Source organism: Protopterus annectens, chromosome 2.part1 (assembly GCF_019279795.1).
Source record: "Protopterus annectens isolate FY-2018-M chromosome 2.part1, PAN1.0, whole genome shotgun sequence".
NCBI classification, from domain to species: domain Eukaryota; kingdom Metazoa; phylum Chordata; order Ceratodontiformes; family Protopteridae; genus Protopterus; species Protopterus annectens.
Window position 1 is genome coordinate 821,916,571 of NC_056729.1, and position 26,514 is coordinate 821,943,084.

The 26,514-nt window shown below is 36.1% G+C and overlaps 1 protein-coding gene across 1 annotated transcript in view; it reads left to right on the top strand.

Annotated features, from left to right (window-relative positions):
* Nucleotides 1-26,514, top strand: part of ZDHHC2 (zinc finger DHHC-type palmitoyltransferase 2) — a 1,463,314-nt gene that overhangs the window by 1,418,726 nt on the left and 18,074 nt on the right. The window contains 1 exon segment of the mRNA XM_044062506.1: nt 15,599-15,682. Within this exon segment, the coding sequence (XP_043918441.1) occupies nt 15,599-15,639 (41 nt within the window). The 3' untranslated portion in view covers nt 15,640-15,682.

Below are 26,514 nucleotides of genomic sequence, written 5' to 3' on the forward strand. Positions count from 1 at the left end.
GATACTTCTTGAAACTTTTCAATTTTCTCATCTATTTCTTCAATTGAATAATTCAAATTTGCTATAGTTAGTAAAATATCATCTGCAAAAAGCTGTATTTTAGATTGACAACCCTTGTTAATCGAGAATCTATCCATTTTACTGCTTCTTATACTATTAGCTAAGAGTCTGATAACTACTGCAAATAGTACAGGGGACAAGGGGCACCCTTGCTTTGTGCCTTTGTTTAAAGTGAATCCTTGAGAAATGTAAGATCCAATTTTAACATATGCTATGGATTATGTATAGTGGTTATTTAACATTTCATTAAATTGTTCTAGAAATGCAAATGCTTCAAAAGTTTTAAACAACTAGCTCCAGTGTACAGAATCAAAAGATCTCACAATATCTAAGTAAATTAGGACCACTTTCTTGTTCACTCCTTTTGTTAAATCTAAGATAGCTACTACTATTTTTATATTATCACATGCTAATCTATTCACTATAAATTCTGTTTGATTTTTATTAAATACATTTTTTACTATTTCTCTTAATCTTGTAGCAAAGATGGAAGTAAGTATTTTATATTCTACATGTAATAATGAAATAGATGTTTATGAAGCAACTAGCTTATTATCCTTCCATTGTTTAAGTAGAAGTGAGGGAGAAATTATTTTGTCACTCTGAATTATCCTGAAAACATCACTCAGTAATTTTAAAATATTTAATGGAAGCAGACTATATAACTCCATAATTAAACCATCTAACCCTAGAACTTTAACATTGTTCCCTTTTATGAAGCTTCTTTAACTTCTATTAGAGTAGTAAGATTATTCAACAGAGGTATTTGTTGGTCATTAAGTATATTAGTAACATTTTTCTTTAAATACTTGCCAATTTTATAATCATCGGGATTATTATTTGTATCTTTATCAATATCCTCATGGATTTTTTTTTACAAATATTAAGCATCTCCTCTATTGTCTGAAATAAGCTTGTTAGTGTGAGGAGTTCAGATATTATTGACTTGTGCTTTTTTGTTTAACGTCTTACTTCTATTAGCTAACCTATGTAGATTTTTTAAATCATTATATAACTGTGCAATTTTATTTTTTCTAAAGCTATCTCTACTTTATACATTAAAACTGTTTGACATGTTACCATTAGTTTTAATGGTGCCAGTATTATCTAAGTCATTTTGTTGTTCAGACCTCACTTTGTGTATTTCATCTTGTATTTCTAACAGCTCTTTATTCCACCCTTGCATTTTATTACTAGACCATTTTCCCAGTTTATCTTTAATATACATGTTGAAAGAGTCCCATAGTATGACTTTACTAACCTGACCATTATCATTCAAAGATAAAAAAAAAATCCTGATTTGTTCGTTAAAACAACTCTTAAATTCTTTTAACTTCACCATATATACTGGGATTCTAATGATAATCTAACATTTCCTTATATACATTAATATATTAATACTTTCTACATTATGATTAGACAAAGGATGAGGAATAGTTTTAAAATAATCTTTATTAAGTAAATCTGTAGAGGTGTAAATCCTATCAATTCTAGTTTGTGTCCATGTGCATATGAATAATGAGTGAAGAATAATGACTTATCTTCTGCTTTTACTATTAAATCAAGTAAATTATTATTACTTATCCATCTGTTTAGTGCTTTAGCTGATGCCAAAATTTTAGCTTTCTTTTGTTCACTTGTATCTTCTATAGTAGATATGCAGTTAAAATCCCCTGCTAGAATTAAAATACCATTCAAATGACTTTGCAGTAAGTTTAAGTGATCTTTATCCACTCTTGCACCTATTACAGAGATCCATTAACAAATAAGTAGTGCATAGAGTTTGCCTTCCATGCCCTTAGGCATTACCGCAGATTTTCCCCAAAATATAGTAGTTCCTCTCCTTTTATGTTAAAAGAAGTAGATGATAACATTTCATAAACTAAGTTATTTAAATATTGTATCTTTATCTATCAAATAAGGTTCTTACAAGAATATAATGTCTCCTCTATTTAATTTTGGATATCTCATTAATGATTTCCTCTTGTTGACATTATTTAATCCATGCATATTAATAGAATAAAAATATCCATATTATGTATTTAAAATATTTATTTTAAAAGATAATATAATACATTTATCCACCATTCCAAAGACATGGATCTGGAGCATTTCTCCCTAGGCCTCCACTGAAAATGGTCTCTGTCCCAGTTGGACTTTCCCAGTAAACACATTTTAAATATAAATATAAAAAATATAAATATTAATTTAATTTTATATAAAACTCTAATGTATTCCTCCAACACTATCTTAACACTCCACATTTTTTTCAATTCTGCCTTTCTATAAACTAAACTACTAAAACTCATAAATAAAAAAAAAACAAGTCTACAACTGCAATTGAATATATTGCTAATAAAACACAATCTACTGTGGATACCAACATTCCTAGTTTGCCTATCAAATAGAGAAACTACTATACTATCTCTCTGCCTACCAATACCTAATAATTCACCAAAAATTGTCCAAAAGCTACAATGACTTACAAACAAGCAATATTATATATAAGCTTAAAACAAGAAACTATTAATTTAGTTATATATTTTGCCATTTAAAACTATTTCCCATTATTTTTTAAACAAGAAACATTTTTATTAAATTGCCATGTATGACATAAGCCATGCTACATTTATATAAATGATAACAAACCATAGCAACACAATCTCAGTTGCAAACATTATACATTCCAAACTGTACAATACAGCTGTAGCTGCAAACATTATACATCATTTTTAACATATGCAGTCATTGTTAGTCAACCATTATGTAGCTCATTTAAATCCCGCCTTCTTTTAAACCTTTTTCCTCCTGTGCATGTATTGATCCCACAGTTCCCATTTTTTCCTATGTAATTTGCTCCTATCTTTTTCTAAAGATCCCAGTTCCAGTTATTTTAACTCTGTTACTATCTTCACTATTTCTAATAAAGTTGGTTTAGACTTTAATTTCCATTTTCTAGTAATTGCTTTTTTGGCAGCCATCATAATTAGACTCACAAAGGCCTTACTGTGCCTAGGCAGGTCCAAGTTTATATCATAGCTCAAACAAATCATTCCCTAGTCACTTCTACTTGCTCACCCAGCATCTCTGACAGAGCAGTCTGCGGGGAATCTGTAATGTCTACCAACTCATTATGGCACCAGAAAATATGTTCCCAGTTACCTCTTTCTGCCCCAAAATACCTCCAACATTTACTGTCTATTTGAAGAAAAATTCTTTGAAGTCTACTTGGGGTATAAAAATACTTGTGTAAGCACTTCCAGGCAAAGATCCAAAATCTTCTAGATGTTGTTATATATTTGTGAGACATAGATATATCCCCATTGTTTCTTTGTAAATTGTTTATCTAATGTCTCTTCCCAATCCTTTGTAACCTCCTCTGATTGACTGCTATATTTATTGTGCAATATTTTATATGCTCTACTAATTATTCCTTTCTCAATGGCACCTTCTGTTTTAGATTCTACTAAAAACTCTACCAGTGCTGGTCTTTCATTTAGGATGCCCCTATTTCTTTCTCTTTACCTGTACTCTGATATCAATCCCTGATATGGAAGGCAATCTTTAGCCTACAGTCCAAATAAGTTCTTGGCATCTTTCCATTCTATAACCTTTCCCTCTCTAGTTATTTGCTCCCAGTACTTTGGTTCCTTTGCTGGTTTTCTCCACTATATCCCTGCCCCCTCTTGCCTATTGTCTGTATCCCTAATTGCGGTCATTCCTATTGGCAGAATATCCTTTCTTCATTCCTGTGTTGGCTTTGTTCTTAGAAGACCTTCTGCTATTTTATGAATATAATATTCGGTATGATTACTGGTCTCCTTAAAGGTCTGCATCCAAAATCCCAGTCTCTCTCTGTTACTTGAGCTTTCCCCTGTTTCATCATCACCTCTTTCCACTTTGAATTATAGTTTCCTACTTGTGTTATGTATAGGAGCTTTAACTGTGTTGATCTGGAATACCCCTTCAATTTGGGTAATCCCAATCTGCCCTGTTCTATTGGAAGAATAAGCTTATCCCACTTGACTCTTGCTGTGTTCCCTTCCCAGTTAAAATCCTTCAGCTCTTTATTAATTTCTATCCATAACTTCTCCTCTGGTTGATAAAAATATGCCTGACCAGTGTATAAGACTAAAGGACTAAACATTTTAACTGCTTGTATCTTACCATCGATATCCATATAACAGAGCTTCCATTTTCTCAGTTTTTGTACTATCTTTTGTTTAGTGTCTTCCCACATATCCTTAGCTGCCACACCAGTATCATTTTTAATCCATGCTCCTAAATACTTCATTTTATCATGTCCACCTAAATATGGATATTGCTGAACCAGTTTATATGTGGGTACATAATTTACCGCTATTGCTTTTGTTTTTGCTCAATTAATTTTGTATCTCAAAAAGGTTTGAAACTGTCTCACTATGTTCCACAACACTGTAATTTCTCCTTCTGGTTTTGTCAGGTATAAAATAATGTCATCTGCAAATACAGCCAGCTTTTCTTGACTACCATGCCAATTATATCCTTGAATTTCTGAGTCTCTTATTTTCTTTGCCAGTGGTTCTAAATGTAATACAGATAACAAAGGGGAGAGAGGACACCCATACCTGGTTCCACTGCTCAAGCAGAGATTATCAGAGTGGACTCCACCCACTTTCATTTTGCCTCAGATCCTTCATATATCCTCCTAATCAACCTTATAATGTTATCAGAGAATGCAAATTCTTCCATTGCTGTGCTCATAAAGTTACAGCTTTCTCTGTCAAATGTTTCCTCTGCATCAAGACCCACCAGCAACAGTGTTATTTTCTTACATTCTGCTTCCCTCTGGATCATCACTGTTCTGTTTATGTTGTCTAATGTTTGTTCCCATCCACAAAACCACAATGATCCATATCTATCAGTTTTGGCATCACTTTTGCCATTTGTTTAGCCATTATAGACATAAACACTTTATTACCATGATTTAGTATTAAATTAGCCTGTATGAAGCTGGATCTGATGGATCTTTACCCTCTTTTGGTAGTACAGGTATTATCGCTTTTTTCTAAGATGTTGGTACTTCTCCTCCTCTTAAAATATTGTTAAACAAAACCTTCCAGATCTTCATCATTTTTCCCTCCTAGCTTTCAAACTTTCACAGGAAGTAACATAGGTAATTTATTCTTCAAGGCAGCAGACACTGAATTTGTAGATGAAACACCAAAATATAAAGTTGTTTGCTAGCAGCAACCTCTTCATTAGTTACAGATGTCTTATGTGTAATTATTCAGATGACTTTTACTTCTGCAGAGACTGTGCATATTGACTGATGTATAAGCAAAGAGTTCTATGATTATTTACTAATTGAAACACCACTGATACCTGTTATTAAGGGCTTACTCAAGATCCACAAAACATCAGTCAATCCTATAGTATCAGTTCAGGGTTGGTTGACTGAACCCATGTCTATATACGTAGAGAAAATGTTAAAACCTATTGTAGAGAAGGCAACTACTATCTTAAGAGATACAAAACATTTTTTAGAATCTCTTTATGTTTATAATGAATGCAAACCCATCTCTCAGGATAGTCACTTTGTAATGCTTGATGTATGTTCTATTTTTACTTCAATCCCTAATCAGATAGGGATAGGTTTTGTAAAAGAATACTTACTAGCCAATTCTAGCTACTCTATGATTCATATTAACATATTCTGTATGTTTATAGAGGTGATATTAGAGAACAATGTTTTTGCCCTTGATGGTACCTACTATGCACAGAAGACTGGGTTGCTATGGCCACATCTTGTGCCAACTCTTATGCCAATCTAGTGATGGCAGAATGGGAGACCAACTATGCCCTAGATAGTAAAGTTTATAGGAACAATATTTGCTTCTATAAATGTTTCGTGGATGATATATTTGTTATATGAAAGGGTAATGAACAAAGTTTAAATTCGTTTTTACAATATATTGTTGCCACAACTACTTTCTTGAAATTTACATTACAAGCTTCCCTACTTAAAATTAGTTTTTTAGATCTAACCGTTAGGAAGACAGATAGGTGGATTTGCATGTACATTTATAAGAAACTTTGTTGGAGAAACAATTTGCTAGATAGATCTAGTATGCACCCTACATATATTTTTAAGAACATTCTAAAAGGGCAAACTCTTCAGCTTTCATGCCTAACCAATGATGAATGATGACGTTTTAGCAATTCACTCTAAGCATGTAGTTAATAACTTTATGAGTAGAGACTACAATATTAGAGACTGTGAATGGAATCTACAATTAATAGCTGCAGAGAGGAAAAACAAAACAAGACCTTATTTTGCCAACAGAACTGAAACCTTCAGCTCAGAGGTTTGTTCCAGTTGTTCCAATGAATGTAGACTGGTTTTGTCTTTCACTTATGGCAACAAAAAAATTTTAAATATAATTAATAGGAATTGGCATATTTTGTCGACAGATGATATTCACAAGATAGTAGGTTCACATCCCAGGACTATATATAGAAATTGTAAATCTGTTAACTGAAGGATTTGCTATAGGAACAATGAGTCTAGACACTTAGTATCTACACACAGACAAGGAACATTTAGTTGTGGACACTGTATTGTATGTAGATATATGGCTAATAGTAATTTGTTTATATGTCCTACTGCCACCAAGGAATATAGATTTTCACATTATGTGGACTGTTCAACATCTGATTTGGTTTACCCTAGCTTATTGTAGTCCCTGCCCTAGATTTTATGTAGGTAAAACTAACAGGACCCTCAGGGAAAGGGTCACAAAACATATCTGTAAGATCAATGCCAGAGATGTTTCTATAGCTACATCCAAGCATGTTACACAGACAGGCCCACATCATACATTTAAATTCATAGTGCTTGAAATGATTATGCAAATTGTTGAATGGGAGCTCTGAGGAACAAAATAGAAATGCTTGAACAAAAGTGGATTATAAATTTGCAAGCCGAGAAATATTTTGACCTCAATGATGCTGTGTCCTTGAAACCTTTCTTAAACGGCAGACCTTTGACACATAAGATATTTGGTGATATATTTTTGTATTTTGATTTATTTAGTCTTGATTCAGTTCAAAATTCTTATTGCATTTATAGGTTCATAGGTTCATAGGTAGGTACTAGGCTATCGGCCCTAGGGCCTATACAAGCCTAGCCAAAAAGGTACCCTGGCTTTTGCCACCCAAGAAAATTATTTTCCTGTGCCCCTGTCGAGCAGAGCCACAGAGGTGATCCCTGGGATGAATTTCCTATTTCCCATCCAATCATTAAAAATTTTCTTGAAGAGTGCTAATGAGGAGCTTTGTTTGATATAGATAAGTAGTTTATTCCAGACTATGGGAAGTCTCTGGGACAGGAATCTATCCCTCCAGCATGTTCTGTTTATTGGGGTTACAAGGTTTAGGTCCCTAGAGCATGTAGCTTAGAGGGATTGGGATTTCATTAAGTGGAGCATGTCCAACAGCTCTGGGTTTGACATAGCTTTGCATGTTAGGCAGAGATCGCCTCTGAATAGGCGATATGCAACGGAGTATAGCTGGAGTTTTTTGAGACGGCCTGCGTAGGTCACCTGTTTGAGGCTGGTAATCCTCTTTGTGAGGTATTTCAGTGGCCTTTCCAGTTGTTGTAGATGTCTTGTGAGGTACATACCAAAAGGGGCATTGTACTCTATAATGGGTCTAATGAGTGATGAGTAGAGGGGAACAATGACCCCTTTTTCTGGATGAGAAACCTTTTGTGATGAGGTGTGCCACATAGAAGGATTTCCTGACTACTGTGGTGATGTGATTATCAAAGGACTGTCCACCTGTGTCCCAAGGTCTCTTATCACACTTTCGGTGTTAAGTAGACTACCACCTATGTGGTAGCTCATGGGTACAGACTTTTTACCAAAGGGAATAACAATGCACTTTTTGGCATTGAGCTTGAGGCCATAGCTTTGACACCAGGCATCTGTCTCAGTGAGGCCCTTTTGTAGGATGTCCACATCGTTAGGAGTTTCAATTATGGCTCCTAGTTTGCAGTCATCTGTGAACTTCATTAGCCAAAAACCTTCTGTGTTAGCCTGTACTTTAGAAAAGTAGATACCAAACAGGAGAGGACCCAGGACTGAACCCTGTGGTACTCCATTTGTCACTGGTCTGAAGTCGGATTTGGAGTCTGCTACTTTCACAATGTGAGTTCTATCAGTAAGCCAGTTGGCAACCCATCTTGTGACATAGGGATTTATACCTAGTTTAGTGAGTTTATCTATAATTCCAGAGTAGGGGATGATGTCAAAAGCATTGGCGAGATCAAGATAGGCTGTATGAATCACCTTACTCTCGTCTATGGCTTTGGTGATTGCTTCAAAGAAGTCAATCAGGTTTAGGAGACATGATCTGCCTTTTACAAACGCAAACTGGGTGGGGTCCAGAGTTTGGAGATTACAAATGTCTTTGTTTATAAGTTCCATGATGATACGTTCCATGACCTTGCAGACCAGGCTCGTTAGGCTAATGGGGAGGTAGTTCCCGGGGTCCGTGGTGGCTCCCCCTTTGTGCAGTAGGATAACCATCGCTGTGCACCATTTAGTGGGCACAAAGCCTGAGGTGAGACTGTGATTGAACATGGTGCTTAGGTGGGGTGCCAGTTCATTCTGTAGTTCATGTAGAATGCAACCTGGGATGTTGTCAGGTCCTATGGATGCTGTGTTCTTGGCTTTGGAGAGTGTGTTTTTTACCTGTGCAGCCGTGATTACAGGAACTTTGCATTCTTCTGGTATAGGGATAGGCCCTTTAGGAGGTGGGGGGGGGGGGGTAAAGTTAGCACTGAACCTATCTGCCAGGATGTTGGCAATATCAGTTGGTTCTGTATATTTAGTGCCATTTTGCTGTAGCTCAGAGCAGATCTGAGTGTTGCCATTGAGATTCTTGACATAGATATAGAATGCTTTGTGGCTGTCTTTAGAATTAGTGGCGATTTCTTTTTCATAACTAGCTATGGAGGATTTTATGAGGGATCTCATCTTCTTACTGAGGCTGACCAGGGAGTTCTTCCAGTCATGGGATTTTACTCTTTTTTGCAACAGTTTCTTTCTTCTGTTGTAGAGTTTGTTTATGGCAGGGGACCACCAGACTGGCTTCCTTTTTTTGGAGGATAGCTTCTTGGTTCTGTTAAGGATAGCATGATCCATGCACTCGTCTAAGTGCTTTTAAAGTGCATTTGTGTAGGATTCAGCAGTCATACCTCTGTTGTCCATCTGCATGGGTGTCGTGAAGTTTGCCACTTCTGTCTTAAGAAGCGTGAAGTTGGCTTTGGAGAAATTTTTTATGGTGGTTTCCCTAATGGGGGATGGGGATGGGATGTGGATGTCTAGGCTGATTAGCTTGTGGTCGGATCTGACCAACGAGGATTTGACCTCTGGTGTGGAACAAGGGTCGCCCATGTTGGTAGTGACCAGGTCTAGGATATTGCTGCCCCTGGTGGGGGTGTGGATAAGTTGATCCAAGGTGTTGGAATTTATGAATTCCAGAAAACATTGAGGAAAAGAGTTGGTACATGAGTAGTTTTCCCAGTTAATGGTGGGGTAGTTGAAATCACCCATTATTAGGGTGTTGGGTTATACCCTAATATTTTTCAGTGCATTAAGAAATGAGGAGTGGGAATCCTGGGGCATGGTGGGGGATCTGTAGCAAGTTGCAGTTTGGATTGCGGTCTTGCCCAGAGTTAGTTGCACTTGGATAATCTCGGATGCATTATGCTGAGCAACTAGCCTGGAGGTGCAGATATCCTTAATGAATATGGACATGCCGCCACCTTTAGTGTTTCGGTCCAGGATAGGTGGCCGAAAGGTGTGGTATGAATTATAGTCTGGTAATGCAGGGGTGCTATCTGGAGTGTTGAACCAGGTCTCTGTTACTGCACAGATGTTGATGTTCTCCATTTTATGGAGTGCCTTAAGTGAATGCATTTTGAGGTTTAGACTTCTAGCATTGAGTAGCATTACCCTCAGATTTTGCTTGCTTGCACCTGTTATGGTGGTGAGTTTGTCATTTTAACCTTGCCTAAAAAAAGGCACTATAGGGGTGGCAAGAGCCTTAGCCAGTATCCGGAATCCCAAGGGTGACAGGTGCAGGCCATCTCTGGCAAAGCATTGTGGTCTGTCGATCATGTCATCCCAGGCGGACAGATTAGAAAGCCACCAGAAGCTTAGCCAATTGTTGAAGTCAATCATTTTGTCCTTGCACTGTGGTATCATTCTGGGTGATGGCAGGATGCTACTCAGGGCTAGGGTCATACCTGCCTGGGCTACAAGATCGGATAGCTAATGTTATACTATTGATATTTTTGTCATGAGTTGCATTATAATTTATAGCTGCACTTTATTTATGCGTGAATGGGCGTACCTTCGTTGAAGGTTGTGCATCAGGGCCGGCAACTCAGCATGTAAACATCTACTGCCAATCATTAGCAGACCGGAGTTCCGCTGTGGCGACCCCTAACCAGGAAAAGCCGAAAGACACAACAGCAACAACAACAACAACTTTATTTATTATGATGTATTTTGTGTTTGTAATCGGGTTGCTGTCCACTAACAATAATGATTTCACCTTAGAGTGAATTGTGCAGCCTCACGTTTCATGTGTTGCAGTTTTGCATTTCATTGGTTGCATTGCAATTTGTAGTTAAATATATTTGTTTGCTGTAACATATTTTGAGTTTGTGAATCGGGTTGCTATTGACCAACAATAGTGATTTACCCTAGAGTGAACTGCGCAGTCTCACATCTTATGACCTTTACATAGCTTAGAGACACTCATACTGTACCTTTGAGGTGTTTGATAGAGATTTTAAAAGGATTTGTATGTTTTGATGCCATTTATTGAAGGAATTGGAAGTAGGTAAGAATTAGTTTTATGAGTAACATATATTTCAGGTGTTACTAAACTTATGATTCAGGTCATTTATTGTGAAAAAAAAAAAATTTGCAAGTTAACAGCCTTGTGTCAGAGACTCATTTATGGAATTTATTAAAAAGCCTCTTGGATCATGCAGTTGACTAGTTATGCATTTGATATATATTATTATTCAGTATCTGAGAAAAGTGTTGCATATTGTTTAATATATAGTAGTGATTTTTACAGTGAGCACTTTAGTCCTTAAGAACGATGGTTACTCAGTTTTGTCTTACATATTAGATTTTTATGCATTAATACACTTTGATGGTTTTTATAGATCTTTTTGAAATTTGGATTGTAAAGATTTTTTATAATGTTTGATTATTTTTTCATTGCTGTTTACATGATCATTTGTGTTGTCAGTGCTGACATCTTGTTACAATGTAGCAGCTGATTGGTTGCATACATCCTTTTAAAATTTGTTGCATATAGGTTGTTTTAAAGTCTGAGGAAGTGTTCAGTAGAAACACAAAAGCGCTTATGTTTTTATTTTGTTCTAATAAAATAATTCTGTGATTTTTGTCATTGGTCATGGTTGTTGTCCACAGAAGTTTTAAGTTTACTTTTGGTATTTATGTTTTATCTCTCAGACACTTAAATGAGGAGTGTGTTTTTTATTCATTCAAATGTCTATCAGTGTGCTGTAAAATTTGAAATAAAAGTATTACATCCAAATAATCATTGTAGAAATAAAGCAAAAAACACTATACACACTGAGAGGTTTGAACAGTGTTTATGGCAACTGGGGCAAAATGGCCAAGTAATAGGACATTGTAATAGCTGCAGCGTGAGCTGTGTATGGGGGGGGCTGATCCATCACCCTGCTTAGGACACAATTTGACCATGTTCTGGCTCTGCATGTCCATATATATATATATATATATATATATATATATATATATATATATATATATAGATGTGTGTGTGTGGGGGGGGCATTTAACCACCATGTTTTAGAAGCAAGCAAGATTTCATGGAAAAAACTACAATGATACAGGGAGAATATGCAAACTCTATAAAGTGATCAGATGTCAAGACTGAACCCCAGGACTGTGAGTTATAGACCTTAACCACTGGGCTACATACCTCTGAACTGTACCAAATTTCTTGGTTTTTACCGGTTTTTGAGGTCCAAATAATGGGGTGCCATGATTCCCGAGTGGCACTCCTTAATTTCCGATTCCCCAGCTTTTTGTTTTTAAATTTTTTTTCCAGCTTTATTTAGAGTGAAATCATCATGTGGAGGTGTGCACAGTGACGTCAGTTCATGAGCAGCCTGTCAGAATTCAGCTGAGGGCTTACTCTGGGCCAGAGTGAGTTTAAGTTTTACAAGCCACAGATGTCTCTTGCTGTATTTATTTTGAGGAAGCAAAGCCTGCCCTGAACATTGATTTCCAGGTAAAGCACTTTAGTTGCTTGCTGCTATTAGATGTCCGTTGCTGGCTGTATATTTGTTACTGCATAGATGTCCATTGCTGCTGGCTGTTTATATTAGATGTCTGTTGCTGTGTGTGTGTGTGTGTGTGTGTGTGTGTGTGTGTGTGTGTGTGTGTGTGTGTGTGTGTGTGTGTGTGTGTGTGTGTGTGTGTGTGTGTTCATGTGTGTTCCATTGCTACTAGCTCTTTATAAAGTAGATGTCCATTGCTGCTAGCTCTTTATAAATTAGATGTCCATTGCTGCTGGCTCTTTATATATTAGAAGTCTGTTGCTGCATTTACCGTGTATGTGTGGTTTATTAATTATAAGATGTCTGTTGCTGCTGGCTCTTTACATATTAGATGGATTGTGTGTGTGGTTTATTAGATGTCTATTGCTGCTGGCTCTTTATATATTAGATGAATTGCTGCTTTATATATTAGATGGACTGTGTGTGTGGATTGCTGCTGGCTCTTTATATATTAGATGGCTTGTGTGTGTGTGGTTTATTAGATGTCCGTTGCTGCTGGCTTTTTATATATATTAGATGGTGTGTGTGTGTGTGTGTGTGTGTGTGTGTGTGTGTGAAAAATGCTCTAGATAGAACTGCCTGGTGGTTAGGATTACTCAGGCTGAAACCCTGTACCATAGTTACAAGGAGCAAGAGTCTGAGTTCTCTACCTATCTACTCATATGGCTTGAAGATAAGTTTACATAGATCTGTTTGAAACCAATGTAAATGTAAACTATGCAGCTGAAATGCAAATGCAAAAAAAAAATCAGTAATTAAAGTCAGCACTATTGTGAAACCCACATAATAACATGCCACTTCATTCAACAGGACCACCACTATGGACTTTATGAGTCTGACTAATTCAAAGAAAATGATGTTTTATTTTGATGAAGTGTCAGCTACCTTTTAGCCTAAATGATATCATCAGATTGCCCTGCAATCATCACAAGAACAGCATACTAGGTGATATATTTCAGAGAGAAGATAGCTATTCATTAATATTTCATGTTTGCATATGAAGTAGTACAATTTCATATATCTAATTCGTAAATGTTTAATTATCAGTGAGGAATTTATTTAGCTGCATTCCTTTGCATTTGTGTATATTTTTTATTTTGGTAATGCAAGCATTAGTCCTTTTTTCAGAGTTTACCTTGATACACTCTGGAATGGGATTGTCTCTTCTGTTTTCCCTTGGGCATGTTTGCTTGTTATATATGTTATTCCATTGTATCACTTCATATTTTTTATAACTCAATCTGATGTCACATGTGGGATCCATCCAACCTTCTTTTTATGTGAGTTCCAGAACAGCAGCATGATCCACTTTTGGTTGAAGGAGTTATATCTCTCAACTGTACACATTTTCCCATAATGTCTGGAATGTGTTTTGCCATACTTTTAGTCTGTTTCGCTTAAAATTTGGATGGTGCAGTGGTAGTGTTGTTGCCTCACAGCAAGAGGTTCTCTGGTTTGATTCTTGGCTGAAGTGCCTTCTTTGTGGAGTCTGCATGATGTCCTCCCGGTGTTTGTGTGGGTTTCCTCTGGATGCTCCAGCTTCCTCCCACAATACAAAGATATGTGTCTGAAGCACTAAATCAGTAAATAATGATAACCATTTAAGTTTGTCTTCCTATCTTTTAGGAAACACATGGTAACACAACATTTTATTCTAGCAACTTTCTAAGATTATACAAGCAATGTTTAAAATGTGTCCCCGGTTTTGGGCCTTTGTCCCACCCAATACATTTTGGCTTTTTCCTGATTTCTTGTGCTGCACAGTTCTTCAGGGAAAGAGAAGTTTAGTGCTGCTTATGCAAAGTCTGCTTGCATTGTTAGTAGTACAACAGGTAGTATATTTGCTTTAGCTGCAGAAGGCTGTGGGTTCTACTCCCACAGCCTGTAGATGGATTGCTGATACTGTACTGTGTTATACTTTTAAAGGGGGTGGACGCTACAGTCCTAAGAATGTCCTCCCTTGGCAGAGATACCTATTAACTATGAACCTATCATCCATTCCCTATTGAAATATTACTAGCTTATCATTCATTAATGTAACATAGACAATTTTTTCTTCAAGGGCAACAGGCACTTACTTCTAGGCAAATTAAATAGAAAGTTGTTTGCTAGCAGCAACCTAGTTACAGATCTCTTTAACATGGAATTTAGTTGACTTTTACTTCTGCAGAGATTGTGCATATTTACTGATACTAGTGGAATGTAGAAGTTTGAGTAGACTTTTATGATGGAAATGTTCTGAATTGGGCAGTTTTGTCATTATTGGTTCTTGCATTTTGTTTCATTGGTTACTAAAGAAATGTTCAAACAAATTTAAAATGTGCTCTAACAAGTGTGCTATATTATACACATAATTAGTTTAATAAAGTCAGGAAGGTGTATCAAAGAACACATGTATGTTTCTTGTTTTGTGTGCAAGGGGCCTATGATTTGAAAACAGCCCAAAGGTAATCTTTATCTGCCACTGGCCAGATGCATTTTTCTTTGGATGTGGGTTTCAATGCTGTTTCAATGAATGTGAGTTTCAAGGGTAGAGAAGTTTTAATGCTAAGTCTATTTTCATTGTGAGACTGTATTGCTTTGTTTAGCAGATGTATATTAGTGTTGGTGCTATAAAATGGAAAATTAACTCCAAATAATCATTGTAGAAGTAAATCAGTATGCACATTAGTGTTTATGGTAAATGCAGCGAAATAGCCAGGTATTGGGCCATTGGAATGGCTGCAGGGGGACTCTGGGGCCATATTTTGGTTGTCTGTTCTTCAGTTTGCATTTAAAAGTTGGTATCCTACAATTCCATTCCAGTGGATGGGGTTACATAATTATGTATACAACTTTTATGTTAATCAGCATATAGATTTGTACCTATTTTTCTTCGGCTTTGTCCAGAGTTTTGATATTTCCAGGTTGAGAGGTATGCTGGGCTATCATGCTGCCTCAATTAATAAATACAAATATTATTGAAATCATTTGCATGATTGAAACACTGTATTTCTTGGGGAAAGGTCAGTGGACTAGAGATGTGACTATAAATATTACTATAGAGCAACATTCCGTAGTGATATTTACCATGTCTCTGTGTTCTGTACAGAATTTATTTATGGAGAGTAATTTAATATTTCTTTTATTTTATTTTAGGCATGAACAATCCTGCTATGACCATTGAAAATGAAACCTAGTTATTAACAAGTAAGCAACTAAAAAGCTGGAATATGTTTGTTAGTAAGTAATTTCTTCTTGTGCTTCATATGCATATTTTACTAAAAAGGACCTTGCTAGTGTATTGTAAATGTAATAAGGTGGTTATAATCAGTCTGCTTAGAGTACTTCTTCAGTATTCATCTGATGCATATATGTATAGAAGCCATAATGCTCTGGAGGAAATGGGTATTGCCACTATACAAGCACACCTTTCTTCTGAAATATTAAGATGAATGCTCATTGCTGGATCAAATTTTGCATGTGGCAGAATATGGCACCCCCTTGTAACACTGTGGTTTAATACTGGGATGTCTCCATGAAGTAAAACAGGAATTCAACTGTCTGTCACAGAAATCTTACATAAGAATGAGTAAGACACTGTATGACATGGTACAAGGAAAAAACACAATGCTAGTTTACAGTTTGTTGTACAGAACTTATATCATAACCCTTATTCAAATACAATCTAACAAACATGATGCTAATATTTCAATGGTTTTACAACAGCCATCTTAATTTAGAGTCAATAATCCAACATGAGGCCAACCCTGTAGCACAGAAGGCTAGATTCTGACTAGAGTGTCAATGAACTGGATTTGAATGGTGTTCTGGGCAATGGAAAAGCTGGCGTTTGAGGAGTAGGAGTGAGCAACCAATGCTGACTCATCCATTCTGGGGGAGGGGTTGGTATGAATCATGCTCCAGGGGTGGTACCTGTAGTATATGTAAACACATGTAAGATTGGCAGAACACAGAGAAAAGGCCTGCCAATGAGACCACTGCTGCCTAGTCTGGTACAGCAACCACAAGGAAGCATGCACCTGCTCAGGGTACTGAAAAGAGCAGACATTGCTCCATGGCTGCCAGACAAGAGGAGAAAGAGTGGGGATAGAACCTAAAAATTCAAACCAGCTGCATATGATGGCATACTAGCACCATGTTCTTGCCTCAGCTGGTTGGATATAAGATGAAGTTATTTAAATGTATTTTCTTGGAGAAAAGGACCTCCCCATGAGGTGAACTGGGGTGCTAACTACATATTGGGTGGGAGAAGGAATGAGTTTGTAAAGTGTGAGGTGAGGCTTGATGATTAAAAGCTGATAAGGGATGGGCACACAATTATACAATGCTCAGGCAGCATATGCCTAAAAGGGTAGGCACACACCAGGCACATGTGCACACAGTTATACAATGCTCAGGCAGCATATGCCTAAAAGGGTAGGCACACACCAGGCACATGTGCATAATTTGATGTTTCGTCTCCAAAGGATTTTTTGCATCAATATGGTACACAACCGTGCAACATATGTACAGATAGAATCTGGCAAAGCATAGACTTGGACATCCTCACTGGAGCAGCCAGTCAGAGCATGCAGTAGTTCCTCATGAGTCCTTTGTACTGGAATAATAAGTTAATTTTTAGAAGTTAATTATTCCCAAAAGATTATTTTAGGTGTGATATCAGTAATGTACATGATTTCATCACAGCTATGCAGCATCTATCCTCCTTACTGAACTTGTACATTCTTATAACTTGACTTCTTAATTTACTAGCCACTGCTTGAATTTGTGCTTTTCAGTGCTCATTAACTATGCGGTTCAGATCTGATCTGAGTTTAAGAAGTCTGAGGCACTAGATAAAAAAGCTGAATTATTAGAAACATTAAAAATGCATCTACCCAATTTGGCCTTATTAGATACTGGGGATCTCACCATTAAGGAAGGGTAACCCACACCCTACCAAATCATCTAGCAATATAGATGCTGCCTGACTCAACATGTCTTCGTCGAGTATCTGTTCTCATTTAGTCATGTAGAAAGTGATTGCTCACGTAAATATAACAGATCCCAAAGCATGTATCATAAAGAGTAGAGGCTTTTACTAATGATTTCTGAGCAAAAACAAATGTCACGTGTTTCATCTTATTACATACAACAAACTTACATTTGATCTATATTTGTAATCAAAATGAAAAACACAAAATACAAGCATAAACATAACTTTCATATCAATAAACTTCACCTTATGGTGAATATGTCCCTACATTATGTTGCATTTTTCTTAGTTTTCCCATTTCATTCCACAGTTTGCTGTACAGAAAGTGTTCACACATATCCCCCCATATATACTGTAAACGGTTTACGTTCAAAATGTCAAATGCCATAATGTCTAATGTTCATTTGGCTGAAAAATAACATCTAAACCCAAAACGTTGAATGATCAAAATGTCTAAAATCATTTAATTGAAAAAGCAATGAGGTCACCTTTACTATTTTGCAGGCCTGCACCACCACACCCCCTACTTAAATATACCAACTCCGATATCACACTACAGTGCTGAAATGGGCAAATTCGATATTTTCAACATTGTGACTTTAGACTAATTTTATTTCAACATTTTGATCATTCAATATAGTGCATTCAACCACTTCATTTTCAACCATTTAGCATTCACCATTTTGAAGGTAAACCGCTGTAAACAACCCATAATTTATCATTCTTCTCATTCATCGCATTCTTGCCACTATAGCAGACATAAATTATATTGCCCATTTGTATTTTGTAAACTTTCTGTCATGAGTTTATTCCTAATTTTTTTTCAAAACCGCTATATTCTCTTACATTTTAGAAATATGTGTTGTATCATTTTATATACTTTACTACTTTACTACAACCAGTGGCATCACATACTGTTTCTTTTTCTGCTTTTTACTAGGTAATCATATATTTATAACTATATATATAACTGTATATATAACTCTCTCTCTCTCTCTCTATATATATATATATATATATTTATAACTATATATATAACTGTATATATAACTATATATATACCTTTTTAAACACTCATTTAAAATCTGAAATGTTACAGTCTCACTGTATTTTGCCCATTCTTACTACTGTAGATATTTTCTTCCTGTTTCCCAACTTCCAAATATATTGCTTTAGAAAGTAAACATGTCTTTATCATATAAACATCTTCCCTGTAAGTTATTCAAATGTGTTCCATCTTTTTCTTACTAATTTATTTTTTATTTATTTATTTTTGCATTTGATTACCGGGAAAGTCTGACTGGACAGAATGTCTATTTTCAGCAGAGGCCTGGGGAAAAAAGCTCCACATAGAACAAAAGATTATAATTAAAAAACAGCTGTATTATGTTGTCATTTTTTATTCATTTCATCTTTTCTCATAATATCATCCCTAGTATTTGAAATAATTCTGGTTTCTTTTTCTCCCATCTATTTCTCCATATTATCTAAACCCCATACTCTTATCTATGCTTATTTATATTCCTGTATTTCCCAACCAGTTTACTTAATTATGTTTGTTTCTCCTTTTTGTTTGTCATTACTGTGATGTTATATGCATATGACAACACTAATGGATAGTTAACCTCTCTAATATCATTCAAACTATACTTTTTCAAATTTCTTTTCACTTCCTTTACCACTTTATCCATACATAATGCAAAAAGCCAAGTACTCAGAGGGTATTCTTCCTTTATTCCTTTATGAATCTTGGCATTCTTATATATGTGACCATTAATCATTGTGTTACATTTTGGAGGTGTCATGTATTTCTCTACACCATTGTCAAAGGTTTTCTCTTTATCCGTATTCATATAGTATGTTCATGCAAGGTTTTATGCTGTATCTGTACCAAATCATTAGTTTTGTTTCATGATTTTGATTATATATGATGCCTGCCTTATTAAGCCGTAAATATTCTTTTATGTCCTTGTTCTTCCCTACATTATCTGTTTCTTCTTGACATTCTTCATCAACACTTTATTTAGTCTACTGGATTTAAGTAATTATTATTTTATATTCATTGCTTGTGATATATTTTTTAATTTATTTATTTTGTTTATCTTTTGTTGATTGGGTTAGTCCCACTAGGTTAGTAGATAGTAGTCTCTTTTTAGGGAAGACCTGAAGTGGTATTTATATTACTAGAAGACATTTGGCCAGGGCATTGGGGAACCTCTCCTACTCTTTTTGATAGGTGCCATGGGATATTTTACATCAACCTGAGCTACCACCAACTCAAGCGTATTTGGACTTTGGTTTTACAGCTCACCCTGAGGACAAAACATTTGTAATTCTTCAAATATCTCTTACCCATTTCTGAGCCTTTGTCATACCATACTTTTGTTTATACTTGTTTGCTTTTTTTAAACAATTTTATTAAAATATCAGTTAAGACATATGCAAATATGCATTAAAAGAGAGAGAAAAAAACATATTAACATTTTTCCCATTACTCAGGAGGAGGAGGACTAAAGTTTAAGGGAAGGCAGGAACTGAGTGATTTATGTAATGTTGGACTGAAATATGTTTGTTATAAACAAAGTGAAGATGTAATGTATAATGTGTGCACATAGATTCATAGATTCATAGGCTATTACTAGGCTAATGACCCAAGGGGCCTTTCTAAGTCTTGCCAGATTTTCATGAAAGAATAGTGATGTCCTGTATCCAAATAGGACATTGAAGGCCCGGCATTTATAAGCTACCTCTGTCCATAAGGGATATGGGTGCCAGGGCTGGTGCAAATTTACCATTCCTCATCCACAGGACAAGTAGATGAGCTAAAATATCCCTTCAACTCAGGCAATCCTAAATCACTTTGCTCTATTGGGTAGATCAACTGATCCCACTTAACATGTGGCCTCTTTCTTTCCCAGATAAATTCCTTCAGCTCTTTATTGTTATTTCCTCTGTTTGGTAACAATATGCTCAACCCTTATATAAAACTAAAGGGACTAAAAACATTTTCACTGCTTTTATTTTACTATTTATATCAATAAATAAGTGCTTCCAGTTTCTCCATTTTTGTATTATACTTTATTTAGTTTCTTCCCACATATATTTAACTGCCATAACAGAACCCTTTTTAATTGATGCTCCTTAATATTCATCTTATCATGTTCCCATAAATATGGGTCTTGCTGAAACAATCATGAGTGGGTACATAATTTACAAATATAGCCTTTGTTTTATCTTCCTTAATTTTACATTATGAAAACACTTGAAACTGTCTCAAAATATTCCACAACACTGATATGTCCTTTTCTGGATTTATCAGGTACAAAGTAATATCATCTGCAAATAAAGCCAACTTTTCTTGATTACCATACCAATTGTATCCTTGAATCTCTGAGTTCGTTATTTTCTTTGCCAAAGGCTAAATATAAATCAAATAACAAAGGGGAAAGAAAACACCCCTGTCAGGATCCTGTGTTCAAACGCAACTTATCATATCCTGGAATAATGAGTCCAGTACTTCCAGTTCTTTAGAAGGTGAACCTGAGCTCATATCCAAGCAAACGTTCACTTTTCCTCAGATGGCTGCTAGATTTAATGATGTTTTTGCTTAGGAGCTTCAAATGTATACTTCAAAAGTCTTTCTTCACACTCTCTTACTGTTTTCCTGTGGTGTTTAATAGACACAATAAAAAAGGATGATGTTCCTGCTAGAAGGCAAGATTCTGACTTATCAAGGCATTTTCCTGGATTTCTATCTTTAAACATGGCCTTGGCAAGAGAGTTCCTCAAAATTCTAGGTCTCATGGCATCAGTGATCTTCATAATAGCACTGGCTGTACTACACATGAGAAAAACTCAATTGTACTTAAAGAATTATTGGACCCAGCACCTTCATCCCTTGGATTTCCAGGTACCAGTACTGGGATTTGTGAAACAGGACCTACAATGGTGGCGGGATCAACTTTCTATGAATCCAGGAGGACTCACTTTCTCTCTTCAGAACCCAATCCAATCTGTCCAGAGGGACTCTTCAGATTTTGAGTGGGGAGCAGTGTCCATGAGAATTCAAGTGCAAGGCTTGTGACATCCTCAGGACATGCCAAAGCACATAAACATAAAAGATATGTTGGCAGTGATTCATTCCTTAAGAATTCTTCACCACTTATGACCTCTCAGTCCTCTTCTAGTGTTCACAGACAACACTACTGTGATGTGGTACATGAACAAGCAAGGGGGTACAAGGTAATACCCTATTTGCTGGTTGGAAATGATGGCCTGGGAGATGGCTTTACAGTATTCTCTGACTCTTCAGACCTCATACATTTCATCACAGCAAAACACAGTGGCAGACAGACTAAGCAGATTCTGGACAGACCCTCATGAGTGAAAGCGCCATGCAGAGGTCTTCCAGTTCTTGATCCAGATGTGGGGAATATCTCAAGTAGATTTGTTCACCTCCTTTCAAAACAGACAGTTGAAAAAATTCTGTTCAAGACATCCTTGCAGCCATCCTTGGAAGACATATGCTATATAATTCCCATAGTCGGGAATGCTCCTGTATGCATTTCCACCCTTCCCAATGATCCCTAATGTACTTCTAAAGATTCAGAAAGACTTACCAAAGAACATTGAGGTAACCCCATTTTTGGCTCAGACAAAGTTGGTTCTCCCTTTTAATGGAATTTGAAAAAGGCAATTACCACAGTCTTCCTTTTAGACTGGATCTGCTCACACAGCATAAGGGGTAAATGTTACACCCCAGCTGAAAGTAATTGCAGCTGACAGCCTGGATGATTCTATTTTGATACCTTTAGGCACATATTCCATGAGGTTGTGCAGCAGGTATTTAAGAAGACAAGACAACCTGCAATTAGAAAAATCTTACAAGTGGAAGTGGTTTTCTAGGTGGTGCCTCACCAATAACAGAGGTCCCAAAAGGGTTACAACTCCTCTGGTTTTGAAATATTACTTAGAGATGGTTTGCATATCTATCAAAGTGCATCTTGAAGCCATCTCAGCTTGTCTTCCCATGGATCCCCATTTGTGATTTATTATTATGATTTTCCATTTATTTATTATTATGAAAAATAATCCAGTTTGTATTGTTTTGCAAAGGTATGAAGTTATGAACAGAGAGCCCCTCAAAAGCAAACTCCTGTCTAGAATCTCAACTTTGTTCTTGAAAAACTGACCTTACCTCCTTTTGAACCTACATCTCAGACTGATTTACATTTCATTTCATGGAAGACTGTTTTACTCATTGCTCTGACATCGACAAGATGAGTCTCTGAGCAGCAAGCCAATCCTTTTTGATGTTTCACAAAGACTCTTCTATCCTGATCTACAAAACAAGGGAAAAATTCTACATATCTCGGATACGCACAGGCAGCTCAGGTACTACTTTGATAGAACAATGTCCTTTAGGAATGCTGAACAGTTGTTTGTCTGATATAAGGTGGCTAAGAGGGTCTATATTAAAATAGCGAAACCTCACTTGCGTGAATACCTAAACGCCGACACATAAATAGCGAACCGCGAAAACACCAAACGTCCTGAAGCACGAATTTCAAAATATCGAATTGTCATAGTTGGCCCCTAACGTAAATGGGCAATAGTTACGGACTTTAGGGTTAGGGTGCAGGTTAAGGTGAGTGCATACATACTAATACAAGCAATCTTTACTTTAAGGTTAGAAGTAGGGTTATGTTAAGTGTATGTATAGCAATATAGTTGTGTAGCTGAATGTATACGTAAATTATACTTTTCCCGTAGTTGGGTGTTGTTTGTTTATATCCAGTAACAAAAAGACACAGCACGACCATCCATGTAAAACAAGGTTTCTTACTTCAAGCTTTTGAGTTGAAAGTCTTTTTCAAGAATGAATCAGTACATTAAAACCACAGAATAAATGTAGAACACCAGCTAATCACATAACATCTCATAAACACATTATATAATTATACAATTTACATAATTAATATAGTTGACTAAGCCTAGTTCACTAAAAAACTTCATTAAAAGCAATTGTCAACTTAACAAATTTCATTACTGCCTAAAAAGCTCCACAGAACAACAGTAGTACTCTAACATATGCTTGTCTTAATTTCAAAATGGGTTTAACACTATTAGTTTTATTAAGCCCTGGACAGACATCAGATCTAAAAAAGTTTATCCATTTGTATTCTGCTCTCTCTGTGGCATTCACAATGCCCCCCCTCTTGTTTTTGCAAACTCTCTGGAGTATCCTAAATTTAAATGTGTGCTCATTTCCACAATGTAAAATATGCTTACTAAGTGCATTTGTCTCAACCCCCCCTTTTTATCTCAGATAAGTGGGATGCAATTCTCCCCTTGAATTTACAGTTAGTTTTTCCAATGTAAAAACACAAACATTTTTCACAGTTAGTTAAGTAAACTAAATTTTCACTATTGCAAGTCCCAAATGCATTAAAAATAAAGTTAACTTGTGTTATAGGATGTATAAATCATGTTTCCATATTAATGAACTTACAAAAGGTGCAGTTATAACAGGGGACTGTCCCCATATTAAATCTATGTAATTCTTCATTTTTATCAAAATCTTTATAGCAAAGATGTTGCTTGAGGTTCTATAACTGAAAATTCAAGGAGAGAATTGCATCCCACTTAAAACAAAATTGTTTTTAATGAAGTTTTTTAGTGAACTAGGCTTAGGCAACTATATTAATTATGTAAACTGTATAATTATATAATGTGTTTATGAAATGTTATGTGATTGGCTGGTGTTCTATATTTATTCTGTGGTTTTAATGTACTGATTCATTCTTGAAAAAGAGTTTCAACTCGAAAGCTTGAAGAAATAAACCTTGTTTTACATGGATGGTCGTGCTGTGTCTTTTTGTTACTGGATTTAATTTCACATTGGTTCACCAGTACTTTTAGCGGTTCTACACCTGCTTCCTGGATGTTGTTTGTTTATAGTTAGATACATTTGTGTGTATTGAATGTTTGATTATGATATGGGATATATGGGTAAAGTGTAGATATGGGGAAGTGTGGATTATTTATTTTGTTTTGGTAGGTAGTATGTAGCGGCTGGTGGGGTTGGCCAACTATGGCTATTCAATATTTTGAATTTTGTCCTTCAGGACGTTCGGTGTTTTCATGGTTTGCTATTTATGTGTAGGCGTTTAGGTATTCGTGTAAGTGAGGCTTCGGTATTTTAGTATAGGCCCAGCTAAGAAACATCCTATGCTATTGTTTTCTGTTACGCCTACCATGATAAATCTCTTCCAGGTATGCTATTGAAAGGTCTTATCCTCTTCAATTGCATATTGGAAAGAGGTGGACTCTAGAAGCATTGTAAAGGCAGCAACCTGGTCCTCTGTTCATACCTTCGGAAAACACTACAAACTGGAATCTTTTTCATGGTCCAGAACAGACTTTGCTAGGGCTGTTCTCCATGGATCCCTGGATCTTATACTTTCACCTAACAGGTAGGGTAAGCTTTGAGAATCTACCCAAAGTGCCACTGATACAGTGGAAATGATGAACACAGTAGAGTTGCATAAGTTCTAATTACTTGTAACAGTAGATGTTTAAATTCCACACTGCATCAGTGTCAGCACCCACCCTCCAGCCCCCAGATTGTGCATTGAGGTGAGTTTCAACCGCTTTGATTTGTTTTTTGTTGAGTTTAGTTTTTAAATGGTATTCTGATTGGCTTTGAATTTACTTCTGCTAGACAGTTCTGGTTCAGGTACTTTCCTTTTCATCTTTGTGGAAGCAAAAAAACCTGAACATTCATTTCCTGTGAGAGTTGAAGGCTTCCATCTCAGGATATACTCGGCCAATCAGCTCTCAAATGAAGAGAGAGGGAGGAGAGTGTGAGCTTTTGAAAGCTGGCCAGTGCTGGGTTACCCTGGAAGATAACACAAAATGCCACTGAGGCAGTGAAGAATTTGAATATCTACTGTTACTGTTAAGTAGGACTTATGCAGCTGTACTCTCCATATCTCATGGGGAGAGATGCATAAATGTTAAGCTGACCATTTTTGCCTAAAATATTAAGAAATGTCCCAGTTATGACCATTTCTTGAAATTTCAGAGAAAAGCATCTGTCATCTTCCAAGAAAAGAATGCATTAACTATCTCAGTTAAAAATGATCCTGCACCTTTAAATGGTAAGAATGGATGAGGAATGATTGTCTCATGTCTTTATTACATGTAAGAAAAACTTCACTGAGGATAGTTTTTTCCTTCAGAAACTAACAATATAGATTGTCCATAAATGCCAATATATTGTCAATGGGATGTGATGCCTCTCTGTCATCATTATAAAATTGTCTGAGTGTGGAAGAGGATGGATAATTGCAGTACATGGCTATAGTATTATTTTTATTATTAATACTATTATTATTACTAAAAGTGTATGTATCATAGCATAACCCTAGTACAATATAAGACAAGAAAATATAAGGCCTTAAAGAATATTTTAAAACAGCTACACCTTAGCCACATAGTTTGCTCATCCTAGAGTGTATAGTTCTTCCTACAAAATGATTCACACACTGCTGCATGTAAGTAAATCATAATCATCTCATTTAGTATAGCATACCAGTGCTTTTAACTTTCTTCTGTTACACATCATGTTGGATTTACATGAAATCTTTGGACAGTTGCTTAGTAATTTGGCTCCCCTCACTCTCACATTGTATGGCTAATTACATTTAAGATTTGCAGGCCTTACGTAGTAAGATATTTATAGCCTTGCCATTTTTCCAACTGGAGTAAATTTGCAAGATTGCTGGGAAAAAAACAAGCCTTGTCTGAAGTCACAGCTGAATCAGTAGCTGACAGTGGAATGGCATAAAAGTTAATATCACTCGATAGCAGAACCAATGTGTTAAAGAGTATTCATACATTTTAAAAAAATCAGTTTAATAAAAACAATTTCTTCAGCCAAACATATGTCCCTACAAAAAATGTAGCTAAACCAAGATGTTCTTCAATTCACAGTAGAAACCAGGCTAAGACCCAGGCTTGAGTTTTGACTATGGATGGATAAGATGATTTTGGTGATGACTCCTCTCAGGAA